The sequence below is a fragment of the Labrus mixtus genome, chromosome 20, assembly GCF_963584025.1.
Source record: "Labrus mixtus chromosome 20, fLabMix1.1, whole genome shotgun sequence".
NCBI lineage: Eukaryota > Metazoa > Chordata > Actinopteri > Labriformes > Labridae > Labrus > Labrus mixtus.
In genome coordinates this window covers 10,661,661-10,682,516 of record NC_083631.1, presented here as the reverse complement: position 1 = coordinate 10,682,516, position 20,856 = coordinate 10,661,661, and the positions used below count along the sequence as shown (strand labels likewise).

At 38.5% G+C, this 20,856-nt stretch overlaps 1 protein-coding gene across 3 annotated transcripts in view; it reads left to right on the top strand.

Annotated features, from left to right (window-relative positions):
- The window catches only part of septin12 (septin 12), a 50,341-nt gene extending 29,877 nt beyond the window's left edge, over positions 1–20,464 (top strand). For 2 of the 3 annotated variants that reach the window (XM_061065228.1, XM_061065226.1), the window contains exons 2-11: positions 1,913–2,320; positions 3,351–3,479; positions 10,662–10,743; positions 12,997–13,134; positions 13,679–13,796; positions 14,315–14,410; positions 14,640–14,736; positions 15,720–15,771; positions 17,464–19,614; positions 19,661–20,422. In XM_061065228.1, coding sequence (XP_060921211.1) covers positions 1,951–2,320; positions 3,351–3,479; positions 10,662–10,743; positions 12,997–13,134; positions 13,679–13,796; positions 14,315–14,410; positions 14,640–14,736; positions 15,720–15,771; positions 17,464–17,629 — 1,248 coding nt within the window. In that variant the 5' untranslated portion in view covers positions 1,913–1,950 and the 3' untranslated portion in view covers positions 17,630–19,614; positions 19,661–20,422. Of the gene's footprint in view, positions 1–1,912; positions 2,321–3,350; positions 3,480–10,661; positions 10,744–12,996; positions 13,135–13,678; positions 13,797–14,314; positions 14,411–14,639; positions 14,737–15,719; positions 15,772–17,463; positions 19,615–19,660 lie in introns of all 3 variants that reach the window. The other variant, XM_061065225.1, reaches the window with a different exon arrangement.
- Positions 20,465–20,856: the final 392 nt, after the last annotated feature.

Below are 20,856 nucleotides of genomic sequence, written 5' to 3'. Positions count from 1 at the left end.
ACTACCGTGTGGATGGCCCTCTTACTTTAAGATGTTTTATCCTTGTGCTACTGTTCGCTGTTAAGAGCTTCCATCACATGTCAACAAGGAATAGAGCAAGAAGGAACCTTAGCATCACTCTTCAGCCTCTTACTAAATGCCTCTTCAGTGTTCAGTGCTGATTCCTCTTTTATTCAGGACTTTTTTTCTCCTCTAATTTCATTCTTTATTTTGGCTTCTTTTGCAATAAATGAAAAAAACAAAAAACAAATAGGTGGGCACTCAGATACAGATCAGACATATTTTAATATTGTAAGTGACATGCAAAGGTCATTTTTAAATTTTGAATTAATTCTGATAGAAATAATGTTGCTTTTAGGTCTCTACAATGACATTCTGAGCTATATACCGAACAAAAACCAACAAATTAGCAAAAAAGATCATCAAAACATCACCTCACATATTTCCTGTTACGTTTTTAATGGACTTAATTGTAACAGAATACATTTTAAGAAAAATGCAGGACCAGACACACACAAAATAATGAATGAGTTAAATAAAACTGCAGCTGTAAATACAGGAACGGTCCACGTATATTTTAAAGAGGAATCTGTTAAGACTGCGTTTCAAAATTTTAAAGATTAAACTATACAGGAAATTGTATCGGATGAAACATACCTTTATTAGAAGTGGGCAATAACTACGCATTAGAGGCTGAGGCATCGCAACTTTTATTCGTTGGTATAATTAAATCTTTAGAAATGCAAGGTACTACAGTATCAAGAATCATCAATATGTCTTTGAGCTTCGTCATCTGTGAAAACAACTTTTTTGAAGTTTCATTATTCATTAACATATACATTTCATCTGTGTTTTACTCATATTTTTAGGTTAAAGCTAATGACATCCTGCGTATTTAATGTTTATTTCAGTAGAGTTTAATACAAATGTAATAATGATTTTTTTTTTAAATTACTTAACACGGTCTCTTACTCTGCCCTTCTCTGTTCTGACGGATGAGGATTAGTTCTGCTTTAATGGCTGTAGGGGGGATATTTATAGCTGATTAAATTATGTGGACTAGCACAAAAACCAACAGCCAACACGTGTGTGTGTGTGTGTGTGTGTGTGTGTGTGTGTGTGTGTGTGTGTGTGTGTGTGTGTGTGTGTGTGTGTGTGTGTGTGTGTGTGTGTGTGTGTGTGTGTGTGTGTGTGTGTGTGTGTGTGTGTGTGTGTGTGTGTGTGTGTGTGTGTGTGTGTGTGTGGTCTCCGTGTAACTCTTTGTGTGTGAAGAATTACTCAAACAAACAAACAGGTAATGAGCACAGGCACACAGAAGTTCAAGTTCCCAAAGGGATTGTCTGTGCCATTAAATCCTATTACAGCTCCGACCAGACTGCACACACACACACACACACAAGCTCTGAAGAGGGAGGGACTTCTTTTAAAGAGCATGTAAACTGTGTGAACCTTGGAAAACCATATATAGTTTCTCATCATGCCTGATGACTGTTTGTTACATCCCAGAAAAGTATAACCTTCATTCATTATAAATAGTTTTTGGAAAGTTCAGCATCTACACCAAATCATCTGAACGTATTTATTTGCATGAAAAAATTCATGCATGATAAGTCAGTCTCCTATTTGTATCAAAAAGCAGTGTGGATGTGTGTGTGGCACTATTTTGTCCAGCTACCCCTGGTTTCAAGCTCACCTTATGAAAACAGTCAATGTTTCTCTGTATTTCCAGTATTAAGCAGTAGACACAACATGTTGACAATTATTTTTTTCTATTTTAAATTATATCATATATGACTGTTACAGAATACAAGCTTTATTTGCTTTCATCCAAAAAATACTGGCATAGCCCTCCAAAAAAAGAGAAACAGATCTGAATCGTTTAATGATATTAATCGGGGTTTTTTACCTACAGAAGCAGCTGAAGAGCTTGAGACGGACTCAGTCACCCCAATGGAGGAGAGACCGGAGAAGGGGGGAGGCGCTGTGGTACATGAGCAAGGAGACAAAGGCAAGAGTCCAGGACAAGCTGCAGGCCTGAATACCTGGAATTCTATGACAGAAATTGGGAAAAACTGTGTTGAACTCCGATCAGAGATGGATGAGAAGGGGAAGGAGAAGGGAATGGAGGAAGGACAGATGAAGAAAGAAATTGAGCTAGAGGCAGAAGTAAAGGTGGAGATCTGCCAGTCAGTCCAAGACCTGCAGATGAGCTTCATCAGGGGCAGTGACCTGTTTGGCTATGTGGGCATTGAAGCAGTTCTGGACCAGATGAGGAGCAAGACGATGAAGGCAGGTGTTGAGTTCAACATCATGGTGGTTGGTGAGTCTCACACACATGAACACTGACCCAAACAATGGCGAGCTAATAATCACAACCTCTTTTTAATTACATGTACCAAACTGTGTCTTATTTCTTACAATTTTTTCAGTTTGACCAATGACATATGATATGGTCAAGATGTTTGGACTGTGTGACACATGTGCATACACACAGCTTGTGTCATACATGTTTCTACAGTCATTAGGTTATGTTGTGATATCAAGTCTGTAAGCTTTGATGATGCCATGTTGCCATGTACAAGATTAATAAAGATAACGATAAAGATAAACTTTATTGATCCCCCATGGGGGACATTTTTGCATTACAGCAGCTCAAGAAAACAGGAGACGGGAATATAATTATTAAAAATAAAAATAGAAGTTAAAAATCAAACATATTTACATCAGTTAAATAAAAAAAATACAATAATGGAAAATTACACAGTATCTACACTGGAAAGACTTATTGTTATTAAAATGAGGTGAGGTGGAGCATGAGGTGGTGATGCTGTTAAAGAGTCTGATTAAACAGTCTGACGGCAGATGGGATGAACAACCTGTATATGTATATGTGGGATGAACGACCTGTATATGACATCTTTACATGAAGTCCAACACAGTGAGAGAGTTGTTCTCTTGGTTCTTGGTCTATGATGCTCTATAACAAGCTACCCAACATGTTCTCTGGTAGTGAGAGAGAGGAGGTGCCTTTAAGTGATTACCTTGTAAAATATCTGTGCATTCGAATGAGAATGTGCTTGCATGAAGAGACAACATGCAACACATGCCTTGGAACAAATAGCATGCCACTTTGATCAGTAAGTTTATGTATTATGTTTGTTTGTTATAATGTGCAGCAAAGCTATTAATTCATCTTTGCTCATGTCAAGGTAGCCATTTGATCAATGTTAGAAATTGACTAACAAAAGCTTTTGAATTGTAATCTCCAGACATGGAAAGAAAATATGAAAAAACACACACCCTCAGAAAGGTTGAAGCAGAATCTTTTTTTTGGTTTCATGCATCTTCAGGTCAGAGTGGTTTGGGGAAGTCTACGCTGGTCAACACTTTGTTCAAGTCCAAAGTCAGCCGGAAGTCCTGCACACCCAACTACGAAGAGACGATCTCAAAAACTGTCAAACTGCATTCAGTCAGCCATGGTGAGTGTGTGTGTGTGTGTGTGTGTGTGTGTGTGTGTGTGTGTGTGTGTGTGTGTGTGTGTGTGTGTGTGTGTGTGTGTGTGTGTGTGTGTGTGTGTGTGTGTGTGTGTGTGTGTGTGTGTGTGTGTGTGTGTGTGTGTGTGTGTGTGTGTGTGTGTGTGTGTGTGTGTGTGTTCTTTCTTCCTCTTTGTGCTATTACTGATTATGTTTTGTTCTACTAGTTATGACTAGACAGCACTCACATCCTACTTTCATACAACTTCTCCTTTCTTATCTCTATTAGTTGGGAGTAGTTGAAGGTGCTTTATAATTACTAGAAGAACAGGATAGTAAAATAAGATAAGTAAATTTACTTAACTGAAAATGGTCACAGTGATGGCATCTCTAACAGACTTGGGTTCGATTTTTATCACATTCTGAGCTCTCAGATAATTGATTCTTGATTTTGTGCACACACAGCATTATACATACAACACAGACACTTATACAGAGTCACATAAACAAACCAATGAATGTGCTATCAAGTTTTGATGGTCATTTCTGTGCCTACTAGGGCAGGGGTTCCCAAACCTACTTTCAAAAATACTGCGTTTGTAGCGATACCGCATGGCCGTTAGGCGAACTGCACCAGTAACCTGTTGCTCGCTCTCCCTCACGTGTTCGTCATACGTGCTCGTACATACACAAACAAGCATCATCATCAGCTGCTAAACACTGAATATTTACTGACATAATGTTTACAGAGGAGGTGAGTGGTCATACAGGTGTGAAAGTCTGTGAAGGAGTCTGTGTGTCTGTATTCATTCTCCATCCTACAAACGACAGTCTCTGCAGGCACTGGCTGAGAGCAGGAGTGTGTGATGAGTTTGTCCGCCTTTGAGAGCTCTTAGGGCGGATAGAAGTGTGTGGAAGGCGGCCTCTGGCTGTGCAGGTGAAGACCGGGAGTGTGTGATGAGTTTGATAGAAGTGTGTGGAAGACGGCCTCTGGCTGTGCAGGTGAAGACCGGGAGTGTGTGATGAGTTTGATAGAAGTGTGTGGAAGACGGCCTCTGGCTGTGCAGGTGAAGACCGGGAGTGTGTGATGAGTTTGTACTGTTGATCTCTGTAAGCGGAGCGGAGTGAACACAGATAGACAGTGAACATCTACTTTTTCACATCAGTTAACCGTTCGCTTATTAATGGGCGATAAAAAAACAATTTATGCATGTAAAAAGTTACATATAGCCCCTTTAAGTTATCCTTTCCTATTTTTAAATCTGAAAATTGACACAATTTTGCGACATCTCATGAAAAGTGCATTACATTCAGTAACCTTCAGCATAGCCTGTTTTAGTCAAGAAAAGACAAAATTAGTCCAAAATTGAGGCCTCTGGGCCCCTGAGTTTCCAGGGAAATAATCCAAAAAGATTCTTTTTGCAGAAGCAGTCTTTCACGATTCCCACCTCTAGGTGGAGTTCTAACTGTCTCTATGCCCATGTACCTGAGATCTGCTGTTGTATGATTATGGCTGTTAAAATTTCTAGCCACAGATCCTTTAACATCATGATTGTATAGAGAACATTTGTGTTCACAAATTCTTGATTCTCTGAACCATTGTTTAATCAATTGTTAGTCAACTACTTTGAATAGCCTCATCACAATGTGCTTTATAACACAGTAAAGGAGTTTATTTTATAAGTTATAAGATGCATTAAATTAATTTTCATATACAGTCCCTTTCAATGAAGAAGCCCTAGAGATGATTGCACAATAATCAATTGTAAATAAGTTCATGAAGAAGACATGCAGTCTAAGATGTATTTCATATATTATAGCCCGGTTAAATCACTGTTTGCATAAGATTAAGATTAAGATTAACTTTATTGTCCCAGTGGGAAATTTGTCTTGGACTTCACAGAGCTCTGATGCTGTAGCAAAATAACAAAATACATTCATTCGTCGGTAAAACATTCAATTAAATAATCATTAAATTCCATACAAGTGAATTACTAAAACCATAAATATGTAATAGTTATGAAAAGTGATAAACAGTGCAGGTACATCTACACATCTTCACACACCACCTCATACATGCACACATATACACACACATTACAGTTTAGGTACTGTTGAGGGCTTTGATGGACAAGGGAACAAAGGTATTTCTGAAACGGTCGTTCCTCCCTCGGGGTGCCCTGTATCGTCTGCCTGAGGGGAGGAGCTGGTACTCAGGGTGAAGAACATGAGATGGGTCTGAGATTCTTTTTTGTGCCTGTCTGATTATGGTTTGTTGAAAGATGTCTTGGAGGCTGGGGTGTTGATGAACTCTTGATTTGGGCCTTTGACTGAACGGTCAAATTTCCAAACCATGCACTAGAGATACCATATCGTAGGAGGCTCTCTACTACTGCATGGCAGAAGAGAAGCTGCACTTCCCGGGACACACCAAAGGTTCTGAGTCTTCTCAGTTAGTGCAGTTAGAGCATAACTCTTATTAACAGCAGTGCTGTGATTGAATCAAGTAAACAAGCATCAAAAATAAGCCTAGAAACCATTGTACTGTGAGCAGGCTGCTCGAGCATATTATTACATGGCTTTGTTAAATACTTGAGTCTGATACATTCTTAAAATTGTATATAGAAATATAGTTCTGCCTGTCACATTTGGTTCATCTGGAGACTTGTTTTGTGATGGATATTGAGCTCTTTTTTTTCTTTTAAGGATGTATTTTTGGGCTTTTTGTGCCTTTAATGGAGAGACAGGACAGTGGATAGAGCTGGTTATCAGGGAGAGAGAGAGTAGGGTATGACATGTGGGAAAGGAGCCACAGGTGGGATTCGAACCTGGACTGCCCGCTTGTAGGACAATAGCCTCCATACATGGGGCGTGCACACCAACCACTGCGCCACCAGCGCCCCGTCACAGCAGCTCTTGACATCGACATCAGCACTTGATCAGTATAGATAAGAGTCATGGAAAGTGTTGTTGTAGGATTATTGTGTGTCTAATAGCTTGATGTTGTTGAATACAAATTGTCAAAACATATTGCAGACCTGATGTTCAAACAGTAAATCGGTATATATATATAAAAAATAAAACACAAACAAAAACATAGTTTATTACATTGTTACTCTGGACATAATGGATGAGAGGTAAACGATTTGAGTAGAGCTATTAAATGGAAACAGAGTTCATTGAAATAACGAAACGTTTTGTTAGTATTAATATATGAATTAAACATCCAAAAAGGATCTGATGGCCAGGTAACATCCTAAATGTCAGAACATTTTTCATTTTGAAGCCATGTTGGAACCATGGCATCACGTCTTGATTTGACGTTCAAACGAGGTTGATTTGACATATCAGAGCTCTATTTATACTATCTGAAGTGCATAGTCCAAAGCTCATGGCACAGATTGGATTTTGCTAGTTAAAACAGCTAGTTTAATCTTCAGAACAGAGTCAGAATTGTTTTTATTGGCAAGTACATTTGCACATACAAGTAATTGAACTTTTAGTGCAAAACAATTAGCAAAGGACTAAAGCAAAAATAGTAAGAAGCTTTAAAACAGCATTGCTCCTGCTGACAGGGAACTTAAATAGAATGAGATAAAAAATACAATAAAGCAATATAAAAAATATATAATTGAATATAAAAACACAAAATGTACAAAAATTGCTACAGAGTAGATGTGCAGTCAATTTTCCAAAACAGATTTCAGTGTAAACAGAAAATATTCAAGTCCAGTGTGCGTTAATGTAACTCATAAAATCTGTTTTAGCCTTGACAATACTGTAATGTTCTCATCTCTCACCATCTTCTTCCGTCTCTTAGTATGAAACAGTAGCGAGCCGGTCTAACTGGCATCTTCATAGGTGAAGGCTTAGTAGTGCAGTAAAGTCATTTCAATCAGGAGAGACTTAATTGAGAATGAACAATTATTTATTTAACAATAAATGTGCAACAAAAAGCAAAGTCTTTGGGGGATTAGACTCCATCGTGACGACTTCATGTAATCGGAAGGGTAATGAGGCCGACAGCAGGATAGGATACCCCCCTATGGAGTCTAGACACTGGTGGTGGTGAAGAGGAATGGAGGCTATGATGAGCCTGAATCTGGACTCTGCTGAGCTGGAACGGAGGTGACTGGGGCGGTTGTGGGTTGCAGCGGTTGCCCTGAAATGACAGAGTGGCTGTGGAAGAGAGAGAACTGTTTTAGCATTTTGCTGCAGCAGGATGATCGGTTGAGAGAGGTTGTGCCCGAATCTGGTTGGTTAATTACTTCAAGAATAAACGGTCATTCACACATGCTCATCAGAGCAGGTAGACGGAGGAAGTAGTAGGGGGAGTGGTTTAGGTTGAAGTGAAAGGATGAATGAATTTGTGTCAGTATATAACCAGTCTTCCTGTCTGGTCTTACGCTGAGCTCCATATACACTTCAGCGAGATGGTCGTTGGCCACAGCCAAAGTTGCAGTAAACTGGTTGCCGGGGTGTTACAGCTGTATGTTTCCCTGTGCTGTTTGTCCTTTCTCCCGTTCAGTTGTCTCCAGCCCAGGTGAAGCCTCTAATTGAACAACGAGGCGCACCTGGCCTCAGAGTTTAAAATCCCAGTGCTAGCTTCAGGAAGGGAGGCATTTGGAGTTGGTACTGCTGTGCCTCTCAGTCAGGGATTGTCTGTTGTATTAGTTGATCTTTGCTATCATTTAGTTGGTGTAATAGTAATAAATCCCTTCTGTTTGACTTTGTTAAGGTGTCTAGTGTTTTTTACAGGGTCAGTTTGTGTATCGTTGTTCGCCCCATAGGGCCGCCTTGTGGTGGGGCGAGACAAATGGGGGCTCGTCCGGGATCAAACGTCCATGAGGTGCAGTTACTGTTTGTTTTTGTGTAACTCGTGGCCTTAGTTGAGTTTCCTTTCTTGGTCCCGATTCTTCCTCATGGAAGTATAAGTTGAGTATAGTGTCTGAGTGCTTTGAAGATTTGTAAGTGATCTCCCTGGTTAGTGAGGGAGTGGGCCAGCTGGGCTGATTTATTCGTCCTTCAAACGGTCCACTATTTTGTTATTTTACCTTTTTTTATTTTTGGAGGTAATCTTAAGTGGGAGTAGGCGTGTCAGACCTTTTGGTTACAACTGAAGGTCTGACGTTTGTCACCATTCTCCTAAAGATACTAAAGGCCAGATCCACAAAAGGATCACGTTGATTTTGCAAGCGCTAAACTTGTGCAAATGAGAGAAAATCCACATAGCACGTGAAAGGGTGAAACGTGCTCAAACTGCACACAATTAAACAGTTAAACGCAAAAAGAGGGCACATTGCACTCAGCTGGTGTTTACTGTGTTGCAGTATTTATAAGAGATGTCGCTCAAACTTTCCAGTTATCAGGAAAACAATTCCCCCGCTATATGACTGAAAATACCTTGATGTGTAAATAATTTCTGTAAATATGACTTTGTAATGACTATTATTAATATAACCAGGAGTTAAATTATTCTGGGGCTGCGATTCAACATTTCATACACATCTGTGTAAAGGTTTGGAGCCGTAATGCACGAGGATGCACGTTTTTTTTTTTTCTTCTTCCAGAGTTTCCCTTGCTTGCTCCATTCAGAGAAGCTTTGTTCTAAACTGGGAAACTCATTTAACATTTTTCAAGTCTGGCATCAATTTAGTAACGACGATAAAGTTTCGCCTCCCCTCCTAGTACATCATCATTATTTTGGAAAAACAGCTCCATCACTTGAGAGTGCAGCTCGGCGCAGAGCAAAAGTGAAGATGGCTTTTCTCAACATTAAGAAACAAAACAAGAGCAAACTGTGCGGAGCTAATTCTCTACAGCCTGCGTAATGGACATGCATGTTGAGACCATGCAACCCAAACAAGCCAGATATGGAGCGGCAGTAGCTTTGGGGCGGCAGTAGCTCAGTCTGTAGGGACCTGAGTTGGGAATCGGAGGGTCGCCAGCTCAAGCCCCAGCATGGACCAAATCTGGAAATTGGCCTGGTAGCTGGAGAGGTGCCAGTCGAGGCGCCCCCGAGCAAGACACCCAACCCCCCCACCAGCCCAGGAGCACCCACCGCGGGCAGCCCCCCCACCCCGAGACCCCCCCATCAGCGCATGCCCATAGGATCCTGTTTGTGCATGTGTGTGTATTTTAGCCTATGTTTGTGTAGCATGTTTACTAGACAGAGTTTAAAAACAAATTTCCCCTCGTGGGATCAGAAAAGTATAAATTAAATTAAATTAGATATACAACAAAGTGATCGTGGTTGTTGTAGTAAAGGCCAACCATTGAAGTGCAGCTGTGACTGTGTCAGGCCACAGTAAGTGAGAGCAGAGGTCACTCCGAACTTGGAAAGCCTGTGATCCTGAGCTTGACCCAGTATAAGTACAATGTAATCATATCCTAACTGGTGACTCTAAATCTACTTGAGGTGTCTGTACATCTACAGAGATACAGAAATCCCATCACAATGGTGAGAGCACAAGCTGGAAAGTTTGGCATCGGTCACATTTGGAGTTTTGGGCAGAAGCAGGCATCTATCAGGCAAGAGATTTTTCACACCTGGATCGTTTGAAGAAGTTCTTCCGAAAGCAGGAGGCATTTTCTACTAGGCCTGGTTTATTTGGACATACAGTATGTGAACACAGCAATCACACTCTGATGTGGAACAAAACAAGCGAGATGGTCTAGATGGGGTGGCCTCTGCTTGTTTGCAGTGAGAATGCAATCAACACAGCAACTGGCTAACTGGTTGACTCATCACTCAAGCAATCAATCTTTAACTGAAAAGCGGTAATTCATCATAAATGTTATCTCAAGACACTAAACAAAAACAGAAGGTCTAGACTGTACACTTTGCTATATTATTTACAAAGTCCCAACATTAATCCACCATGAGCACAGCACTAAGCAACATTTAGAAAAGTTACAGCAGCAAGGAAAAACTGCCTTTGAGGGCGCACTCACACCTGCCCAGTTGCCCCGTACTGTTCTGAAGCACGATTGTCCCCCCTTCCTCAGTCCCCCACAGGCCAGCGCTCACATTGCTCCAGGCCCAACTGATCACTGCTGAACCCTAACCCTAACACTGGCTGCAGATTTGAGACACCAGCATAAAGATGTTCTGGATTGTGTAAGAACTGTAAACCAAAGATCTGTTTATGACCCTTTCCTCTTTCCTCTCCTGTCTTTCCTCTCTAGTGATTGAGGAGAAGGGGGTGAAGATGAAATTAACAGTGACTGATACTCCGGGATTTGGTGACAATATCAACAATGAGAACTGGTGAGTAACGGGTCAGCGAAGATAATAAGGGAAAAATGAATGAAACAAAGATGACACTTTACAAACTAGCTACAGGATTTTGATTTAGTTGATTTCAGTTACAGTAATTCAAACCCAGAGTATCATTGAGGGGAAATTGAGTTTGTATTAGGCAAATCCTAAACATTAATAGAATAGAATTACTTTATTGATCCCAAACTGGGAAATTGTGGAAAAAATGACCTTATTGGTAAGACTGCACGAATCAATCACAGTCAACTTTTTCAAGTATGTTTGTGGGAACTGAAAAATTGAAAGCTTCTGCAGTCACATGCCATTGGATAAGCTACTGAACTGCCATTAGTGTGTGAATGTGATGTGAATGGTAAAGCCATTTAGAAGACTAAAAAGGTGCTATTCAAGCACAGGCCATTTACCATTTACCATATGGACATCCATATTACCTTGTATCAGAACTGCTTCAGTCAATATTTCACCGACAAATTCAAGATTGTGCACACCCTTAAATTTTTTCCCCAAATTGTTCATTTAACTCCCCCTAGTCTTATTTTATTTTTGTTTGATTGATGTTTTGAATTTTCAGTTGGCGCAGCTCAAAAAATAAAGGGAGTAAGAGTTGTTCATATGTTGGCTTTGTCCTACAGAAACCCCAAAAAAGTAATCATATTTCAATTCAATGCAAAAAACTTTATTCGTCCCCGGGGGCAATTCAAAGGCACACAGAGCTGTAAATTAACGACAGTGCAGGCAGATAAAAAATATAAACCAAAAATATAAAGTGTCAATTTAAATACCAAAGTTAAAAGAGTATAGATAAAAAAGAGTTGATATGTGTTGACAGTGCATGCAGTGAATGGGAATTAAATAATATACAGTGTAGATATATATATATATATATATATATATATATATATACAGAGCTATTTACAAGTTGGTGTCATATATTTAAGTGAACTTTTTTTGGAGTTGTTGTTTTTTATTTGGTCTGTAAGTCTGCTCTGCAGAAGTAAAATACTTTATCAGTTGTATTCAAGAATAGGTCACAGATTTCTTCTGAGTTTTCTTGTCTGTTATCAATCAATCAATCTTTATTTTTATAGTGCCATTTCTTAACATATGTTATACTCTTTGTTATAATAAAATACAAAAGAACAGGTAAAAGACCTTACATATTGTTATATTACATGGTACAAAAAAGCAACATTTAGCAAAGTTACAGTGTAAAAAAAAACTTCATTCTAAGAGGCAGAAATCGTGGGAAAATATGTTTGTCGTGCAAAAATATAGCAGCAACGATCCAGAGGGACCTAAGAGACAAGAAAGCTAAGGAGCTCCCAGGAAAATATGTGGTTAGTAACTGGATTAATGCACTGTCCTCAATTTAAGGGACATTGTGTAAACATGTCAAGGTATTATTGTTTACATCTAGTATGGATAAAATAACCGAAAACAGGATCAAAACCTCAGACTCAGCCATGTATTTTAAATTCTCCAGTTCTTGTGACTGTCTTCTTGTCCCTACCCTTACTGTTAATATTTGTGGTAATATATTAGGATGCAGACTATCTGTGTGTTTTTCTATAGACTATAGTCTCTTGATGTCATTACATAGTCTGTCTTGCACAGTGTGCTTTGACTCTGTAGCTTACAATACACTCTCAGTACTGTGTGCAGTAAATGTTGCAGGGCATCATACCTAGAACTGGTTGACAACGTATAAGAATGTTTACTACTTTAGATAAAGTTACAAGTTTAAAAAACTTAGCTTAGCCATACTGGTGCCAAATCAATGGAAAATCCACGCAGACAAGGTGTATTTTCATCTTGCTCAAAAAATACATTTTTGAAACCATACGAAGATTTTTTTTATAAGCCTTAAAATTCCCCTATCAATCTTGGTTTGATCATCAACTCAAAATGTGCGTTATATTTTGACTCAATTATACACCATACTTCTGTACAAAATGAACACTACTATGCACAATCCTTAAAACATGTATGTTGTTTTTTTAAGTGGGGGTGGTGTCCTTTGTTAGAAATAAACAGTTTGTATTTCAAAGTTTCTGGTCTATTCACTAGTGAAGTCTGAAATTATTCATAAACAGAGAAGCACAAGTGGATTTTCGGTCTTTTCTTACAGATTTGTGTAAGAATAAATAATATACTGTAGAACATTGTCAACCTTATCCTTCAATGAAATTAACAGAATATCTCTGTCCTCCTCCGACACTTCTCTGCTGCTCCACTTTCCAGTTGGGAGCCAATAGTGAAGTATATCAATGAGCAGTATGAAAAGTACCTAATAGAGGAGCTGAATGTCAACCGTAAAAGGAGAATACCAGACAGCAGAGTCCACTGCTGCATCTACTTTCTCCCTGCCACAGGACACAGGTCAGTACATATACAGTATTTCATATTTCAGTGACAATTGTTTGCACACTGTGAAAAATTACAAAGTGTTCTTTATGTTTCAAAAAGAATAAGGTTAAGTTCTGTGAACCAGCTGCCAAGGCCCAAGAAAACCTGTGTGAAATTTAAATGCTGGTTTCTATTTATCTTTAAAGCTTCAACAAAAAGTAACAGATAGCAACTGAATAAACACAATTACAAGGCTCTTAAAGGTTTTTTTTTTTTAAACATTACTCTACTTGAAGATAGAGCCAAGAAAAAAGATATGAACTCTACTCACCACATACACGTAGTCTTACACAGGTGAGGATGACATTGAAATTAAACTAAAAGTTCTTAACCTTTAATAATTTAGCAATACAAAAGGTTAAGTGTGATAACGGGAGACAAGCGACCTCTACTGCTTAATGTGTACATAGTGATGGTCCAAAGCAATTTCAACACGCATTCAGTCTTGAGGTACCTGTCAATCAAGCAAACATGCTCAACAATATTTTGCTGACCAAATACATTTATTTGTTTCCAGGTTACGCCCCATCGACATTGAATTTATGAAGAGACTGGGTAATATAGTTAGCATTGTACCTGTCATCGCCAAAGCGGACACACTGACGATTGAGGAGAGACTGGAATTCAAAGAGAGGGTAATGGAAGACACATACATACTCACAGCGTGCACTGGTAGAACCCTGTCTTTTCCTGCAGATGTTGTTCTGATTGTGAAAAAAAAATGCTTTCATACTTGAGTATTGAGAGGTGGCTGTGGCTTCTGGTCATCTCTCGTCCAGAAGGCCGGGGAAATCCCCAGCTCCTGTAGCCACATGTCCTCCACGTGTCCTTGGGCAAGACACTTAACCCCAAGTCGCTCCCGCTGCTGTAGCGGCGGCGTATACATGTGTATTAATGAGATTACATAGCAGCCTCTGCCACCAGTGTGTGAATGGGTGTGAATAGGTAGGTATGACCTGTGTTGTAAAAGCACTCTGGAGTAGTCAGAAGACTAGAAAAGGGATATACTCTATAAGCTCATATACCAATTTTGTCTTCTCTACAACATCTGTCAGCATGCATATTTTAAATTCACATATTTCTACATTAGTATTTAGCTTTCAGTGTAAACCTGTAAACCTGACTTGTTTAACCTGTGTTTAACCTTTGACAGATAAGGCAAGACTTGACAACCAATGGGATTTGTGTTTATCCCCTGAAAGAGTATGATGAAGATGCAGAAGAACGAATCCTCAATAACAGAATCAGGGTAACATCTCACAGTAAAAACTTTGCTCTTTTTATCTTAGTTATAAGTTGTTTTCAAGAAACAAGTGAGTTTTTTGGGGGGAAATACAAATATTACAACCTCAATGTAATTTGGTTGTTAAGTTTAACTTTCAGTTTCACATATTCACATCAACCTCAACACTTTTCAGTTATAATACATGAATGTCTCAGACCAGACTTACAGTGAAATGCTAATATTCTGTTTCCAGGATAACATTCCCTTTGCTGTGGTGGGAACGGACAAGGAGCACCAGGTGAATGGAAACAAGGTGCTGGGTCGTAAAACAAAGTGGGGAATAATTGAAGGTAAGGCATCTGATTTAATCTTTATGTATCATGCAGCTCCTTACCTTACATATTTGGCAACAAATAGCACACTTTGCTCATATTGAGACCAGATACATAGTGGTTTTGGAGGTGGTTTCACACAAAGAATAAAGCATTCACCAGAATTATGGTGACAGATGTCATCACAAGAATGCAGTATTTCAAATAAAGATTGAATGCAAAATGTATAAAAAACTCAAAAATGTGTAAATTTATCAAACATCTATTATGCTTAAACTTAAAATTAGATCTTTATTTAGTTAATTTGCATTGGCTTATTACATAATATAAAGTGAAGCATTGTGATGTACAAGGGGCTTGATTTTTTATGTGTAAAATATCAAGAATCTTCCTGAGGACAATGATGATGCATTGCAGCAAGTGTATAGTGTTAATTCAACACATATGGTACGGGCATTTATATGGTTTATTTGGTTTTGACAGTTGCTATGGTGCCACAATCAGGACTTTAACCAATGAAGCCAGTAAACAAGTTATGCATACCATGTTGGACTTTTATTTTTTAATTTATAATACAAACTTTGATATCAATAAATTTGACAACTGAACTTAAAGGTAGCTAAGTATAATACCTTCAGAATTAAAAAAAAAAAAAAAAAAAAAAAAACAAGTCATGTTCATCACTTTGAAATGCCCCCTGGAACTAATTTTCAATACACTGTTGAAAAACATCAAGATTTAAGAGTTTTTGGAATTTCAATAAATGTTCTCAGAGTAGTTAGAGGCAATTACATAAATATATTAAAATGGGATATTTATCGTACACATTTTAACCATGAGTTTAGTTTAGTTTAGTCTTACTTAACTGACAAGCTTAGGAAAGTAAAAACACATTAGTTGATACTTAAGTCACCGTTTTAAATGCTCTCATTTGGACACATGGTCTCAAAGTTTGTACCTTTAAAGCTGACAGTAAAACTTATCTCTTTCTCTGTCAACAGTTGAAAATGTGGCACACTGTGAGTTTGTCAACCTTCGGGACCTACTTATCAGGTAAGATTTACTGCACTTCTACAGTTGGTTCTTTATGAACTCTGATGAGATTTGAGTAACTTATGAGGACATTAAAAGTGATTAGATAGAGGGGATCATGGTGCCACCAAGCGGCAACCTCCGGTCTTGAATAATGAGGCTAGTACAGAAGTGGAAAATCCTGCAGTTACTCGAGTGTCCGCTTGAGGCTGGCTCCAGGAACACCGGAAGTCACCTACACATGGCTGGCAAAACAGCTGTTTTTACAGCATACATTAACATGTTACAGCCTGGTACAAACAACAGAATAGGTCTGATTAGTTATTGTCATCACTGACTCACACTGTGCAGCGGGTGATTTTTTTAAAAACGGCTCCATTTTCATTTTGAAAACAATACCTGTTATTAGGTGCTTAGCTGACATGATTGACAGGTGGAGGCGATGTAACAGTTTGTCAAGAGGCTTAAAACCCACCTCCGCTTCGGCTCTATGCCTGTTGTAAGGTTGACTGAAAGTTAAGGTGAGTCAGCATTTCCAGCATGGCGGCTGCCGATGAGCCTCCGGAGCCCCCTGCCGTAACAGATGGCTGACGTCACTCAGGCTTCTATCAGTAATATTTACAGTCTTTGGGTGCCACACATTCAGTAGAGATGTCAGGGTTAGTATAACACTGTATTAGTGCCAGCATAGGTCAAAAAATAGAAAACACATGAAGTATTTATGCCATACCAGGGGAAGTGGATGACATTCCTTGAGAAAATTAAGAATTTCTGAAATTAAAGTAAGTTTACGACAAAAACATGTTAATCCATTGTTTTAAAATCACACATTTTCAGAAAAAAAGGGATGTGGGAAATCTCTCTGTGGAACTACATGGCCTTGATAAAGTTATGATTGTGGCAGTTATGAGGATTATAACACTAGTAATCTCAGGTGTAGCTGCTAGTGTTATGGAATGAATGCAGTGTCTTGCAATCCCATAGATTTGTGAGAAGGCAGAAAAATATAAAAATTAGGAGATTTGGACAAAAAAATCTCAGCAGTCTAGGCCTACAGGAGGATAACTAATATCAGGTTCAGGTAACCAAGGTAAATCTGCTCTGGTGGAGTTATACAGAGAGTATGTCCAATCAGTATCACTATTTCAAGTTTTTTATTATGTTATTTCAAAGCAGAAATTTCAGCCTTCCTATTTGTTGTATTCTTAAGACCTTTTATAGTTTATTGAACTGATTGATTGGGCGGCAGTAGCTCAGTCTGTAGGGACTTGGGTTGGGAATCGGAAGGTCGCCGGTTCAAGTCCCGGCACGGACCAAGTCCGGAAATTGGTCTGGTAGCTGGAGAGGTGCCAGGCCACTTCCTGAGCACTGCCGAGGTGCCCTTGAGCAAGGCACCTAACCCCCCCCCCCAAGCTCAGGAGCGCCCGCCGTGGGCAGCCCCCTCACTCTGAGACCTCTCCATTAGTGCATGTCCACAGGATCCTGTTTGTGCATGTGTGTGTATTTCAGTTCATGTTTGTGTAGCATGTTTACTAGACAGAGTGTAAAAACAAATTTCCCCTCGCGGGATCAATAAAGTATAAATTCTATTCTTGACTGATCGGTCAACGTGTCAGCAGAGAGTTAAATAAACTACATATTGTTGTGAATCTGATTTAGAAGTGAAACAGTATAAACATTAACTTTAGTCCTTGTCTATATGTTTTTGCAAAGGTCTCACCTGCAGGACCTGAAAGATGTGACACACAATATTCACTATGAGACCTATCGTGTCCAACGGCTGAACCAGAGCAACGTGAACTTCAGTGAACTGGGACTGTCCACCTGGCTGCTGGAGAATGGAAGTGGGGAAAAATATGAATCAGAAAGCCACCTCTGATCTCTCCATCAGCCACCTTCATAGATCAAAACGGAGAATTGATGGTGCTCCTCATTTATTTAGAATGCATTTTGGGGAAAATAAACTCTATTCTTTTACTCTTCAAAAAAAATAGATTGAGAATTTTTTATCTGCTTAACTTGTTTTTTTAATGGAACAAACTAGTTTATTTTCTTCAAGATTTAGAGATATGAGAAATGCATCAAATATGGATATATTTTTTTAAGGCAGCCCATTAATAGTTTTTACAGATGGTGACCTGTACAGGGCAGTGAAGAGAATGCTGCAAAATATGGCACAAAGAGAGGAAGCTGACACTTTGTCACCCATCAATATCTAAACTTCTTGATATCTCATATATAAATGGTATACTAATGGCCCACAGTACGGTATGGGAGTTCAGGCCTGTAGTCAGATGAACTGTTATAGCATCAGATTAATCCCGATGGTGTCCACATCACAAGTTCAGCAATAAAATAAGAGTTGAATAACTGGGTGTCTTTATACTATATACTATACTATTAATGGGAGTCTACTATCTTTTGATACCGTAATGTATCATTTCAGTTTATGTCATTAGAGTTTCTGATGCTTATTCTGGGTCAATAATACAGTTCATAGAGAGAGACCCATATGGTAACTTGATTGCTCTGCACCATGTTGGAGCAAACAGCTCTAAGACTTGACTTTTACTGAAGGAGAGTTTTTGAATTCATCTGACATTACGAACAGCAATCAAAACAAGCAGGAGTAAATCTCAATTTCCACTCCTGGGCAAATAAAATTAAAATGATGTTAACCTATTTAAAGATTTCGGCGTAGAGCAAAAGTTCAGTTCAGAACCTTTTCGAGAACTTCAACAAGTCCAGCTGCCTTTTGTTTTAAATTTTGACTTACAATAACTTGGATGAGTGAGAGCCTTCTCAGATTAGTGTTTTCCGTTCCTTCATTTTCAGTTTTAGCAGCTTTTAACCTTCTCAGAACTGCAGCCTTGGACAAGAGCTTTCTTAAGATGGGCTGTTTAAGTCATTATACAAAAAAACATTAATAAAACATAGAGCATGTATGTTCACCAACAATATATTTGGATACATAGAATACATAGATGAACCAATTGAATCTCTTCATTTGAACTTTTTCATAGATTGGTGTTGCCTGCCTTTCATTAAATAATAAGCCTTCACAAATACGGACAGAGAGCGCATCATTTTGAGGGAAGACATCTCATCTGCCTTCATGACTGTTTTCCTTCTAAACTTAATTTTGAGTGTGGCCAATTAGAATAGGCATAATTACGAATGATTTCTGGTATACTTATCAACAAGTCATTGAAGTACCTGCCTCCTCATTTAAGTTTTGTTTTATTGCCTATTATACCTAACATTGATGGGGACACAACAAGTAGAGTAGTTATTCCACTGTCAGCATAAACAAGATCGTCTGTTTTTAAATTGTTTGTTATTGGTTTGACAAACAGTAACGAAAATGTGCCTTGGCCTTGACCCAACTTTGTATGTAGCTGTGCACTGTGAAGTGTTTGAGACAATGAAGCATGCAGCAGCAACAGTAGGACTTTCAGCAGGGGGGGAATTCTTGTAAATAACCAATTCATGCCTACAAATGGTGTGTGTTCACTGTTTTTCCACATTTGTAGTTATTGGGCTTTTGCTGTTTTGTATGTTATAGCCACATCATTTCTGTATACCAGTTCACCCAGATTTTTGTTTCAACTGAGGTAATGTTCCTTCCCGTACTAAAGGTACAATTTGCAATGTATTCATTCAGTTATTGTTATTTTCCCATTAATTTATTATTAAATCATGTACTTCAAAGATCATATTTGACATTTCATTGTCCAAGTTAAGCAATTTAAACAGGCTGTCTCTGCGCAGTAGTTCAAGATTAATTTCATGTGGAAAAAAAAATTCTCAAATGAATTTTGTCATTGGTTACAACATCATACTTAATGGCATTAGCTGCATTATGTTGCTCTCTTCTTTATTACATTTTTAAAGACGGGGACAATTTAAGTGTTGAATCAGATCCAGACTGGTTAAGAAATCTTCCAGTTTAGCAAAGTTATGGAATTATCAAAGCGGGGTACTGCCTATTTTTCCATTCAGAGCCGGTACCAGATCATCTCACATTTTTAACTGTAGGAATTTACTTGTACAAATAGCTTTATGAAATGCTGGAACAACTGCTAACTTTTAGATGAAAAAGCATTCTTAGCTGTCTTCCTAAGGATAAATTAAGGTTAAAACATTTTTAGAGATCCTTACTATGACTTTACCCTTTTCTGTCATTTACCTACGCATAATCAAAAGTGAGAGTAGGCTACATGTTTTTATATATGTCTACAATGGACTAAAAGTAGAAACCCTATGGGAAAATAATCATGAGAATATTTTGGCTTGGTCACATCTTGTTTTTCTAAATCAATTTTGTGTGTTTAGAAATCAGAAAATAAATCTTCCTTTTTTCAGTTATCACTCATCAAAGCCGGTCTACAAAGTATACCTTTTTCTTTGAAGACATCCACAATGAAAAATATTGCATTTCATCTGAATCTGATAACACACAGCAATTCATACTTTCAGTGTGGCTGTTCTCTTTCCTCTCAGCTCTCCTCCATGTTCTAAACCTGTGGTAAATGTGGTTAACACCCTTGTGTCTTATACTCAGCATGTTCTAACAGTTCCTGTATGATGTCTTTGTTATTGTTGTCTTTATTGTAGTATTAATATAACCCCTGCTGACACTGTTGATATGAAATTAAATACTTGTTACCTTTCCAGTCCATTGTGAAGTAATTTGAATAAACATTCTGACTGTGGCTCTTCCCACTGCATCCCAACTATGGCTTTAGATCCAACTTTAATAACTACTAATGATGGTTATGAAGCTGCCATGATAATTCATAAAGTGACAGATTTCAGGGTTCAAGGGCAGATTACACTAGATGCCCAGGATTAGATACATCATGTGTGGGGTCACACAGGCAAGGTTCCATCTTAAGGTCAGTGTTGTATTGATGATTACTTTTTTTTCCAAGGCACCCAATAATATGAATAAGGCCATTCATGGAAAAGTTCATGAAGTTGAGGACTGTCTACCTTGTGCTTTCCATTTAATCTGTATTTTATTTTTCACAAGCTCTACTGGAAAACTTGCAACACACACTTTTCTTTTCTGTCTATTCTTAATACCTCTAAATGCCAATGGAA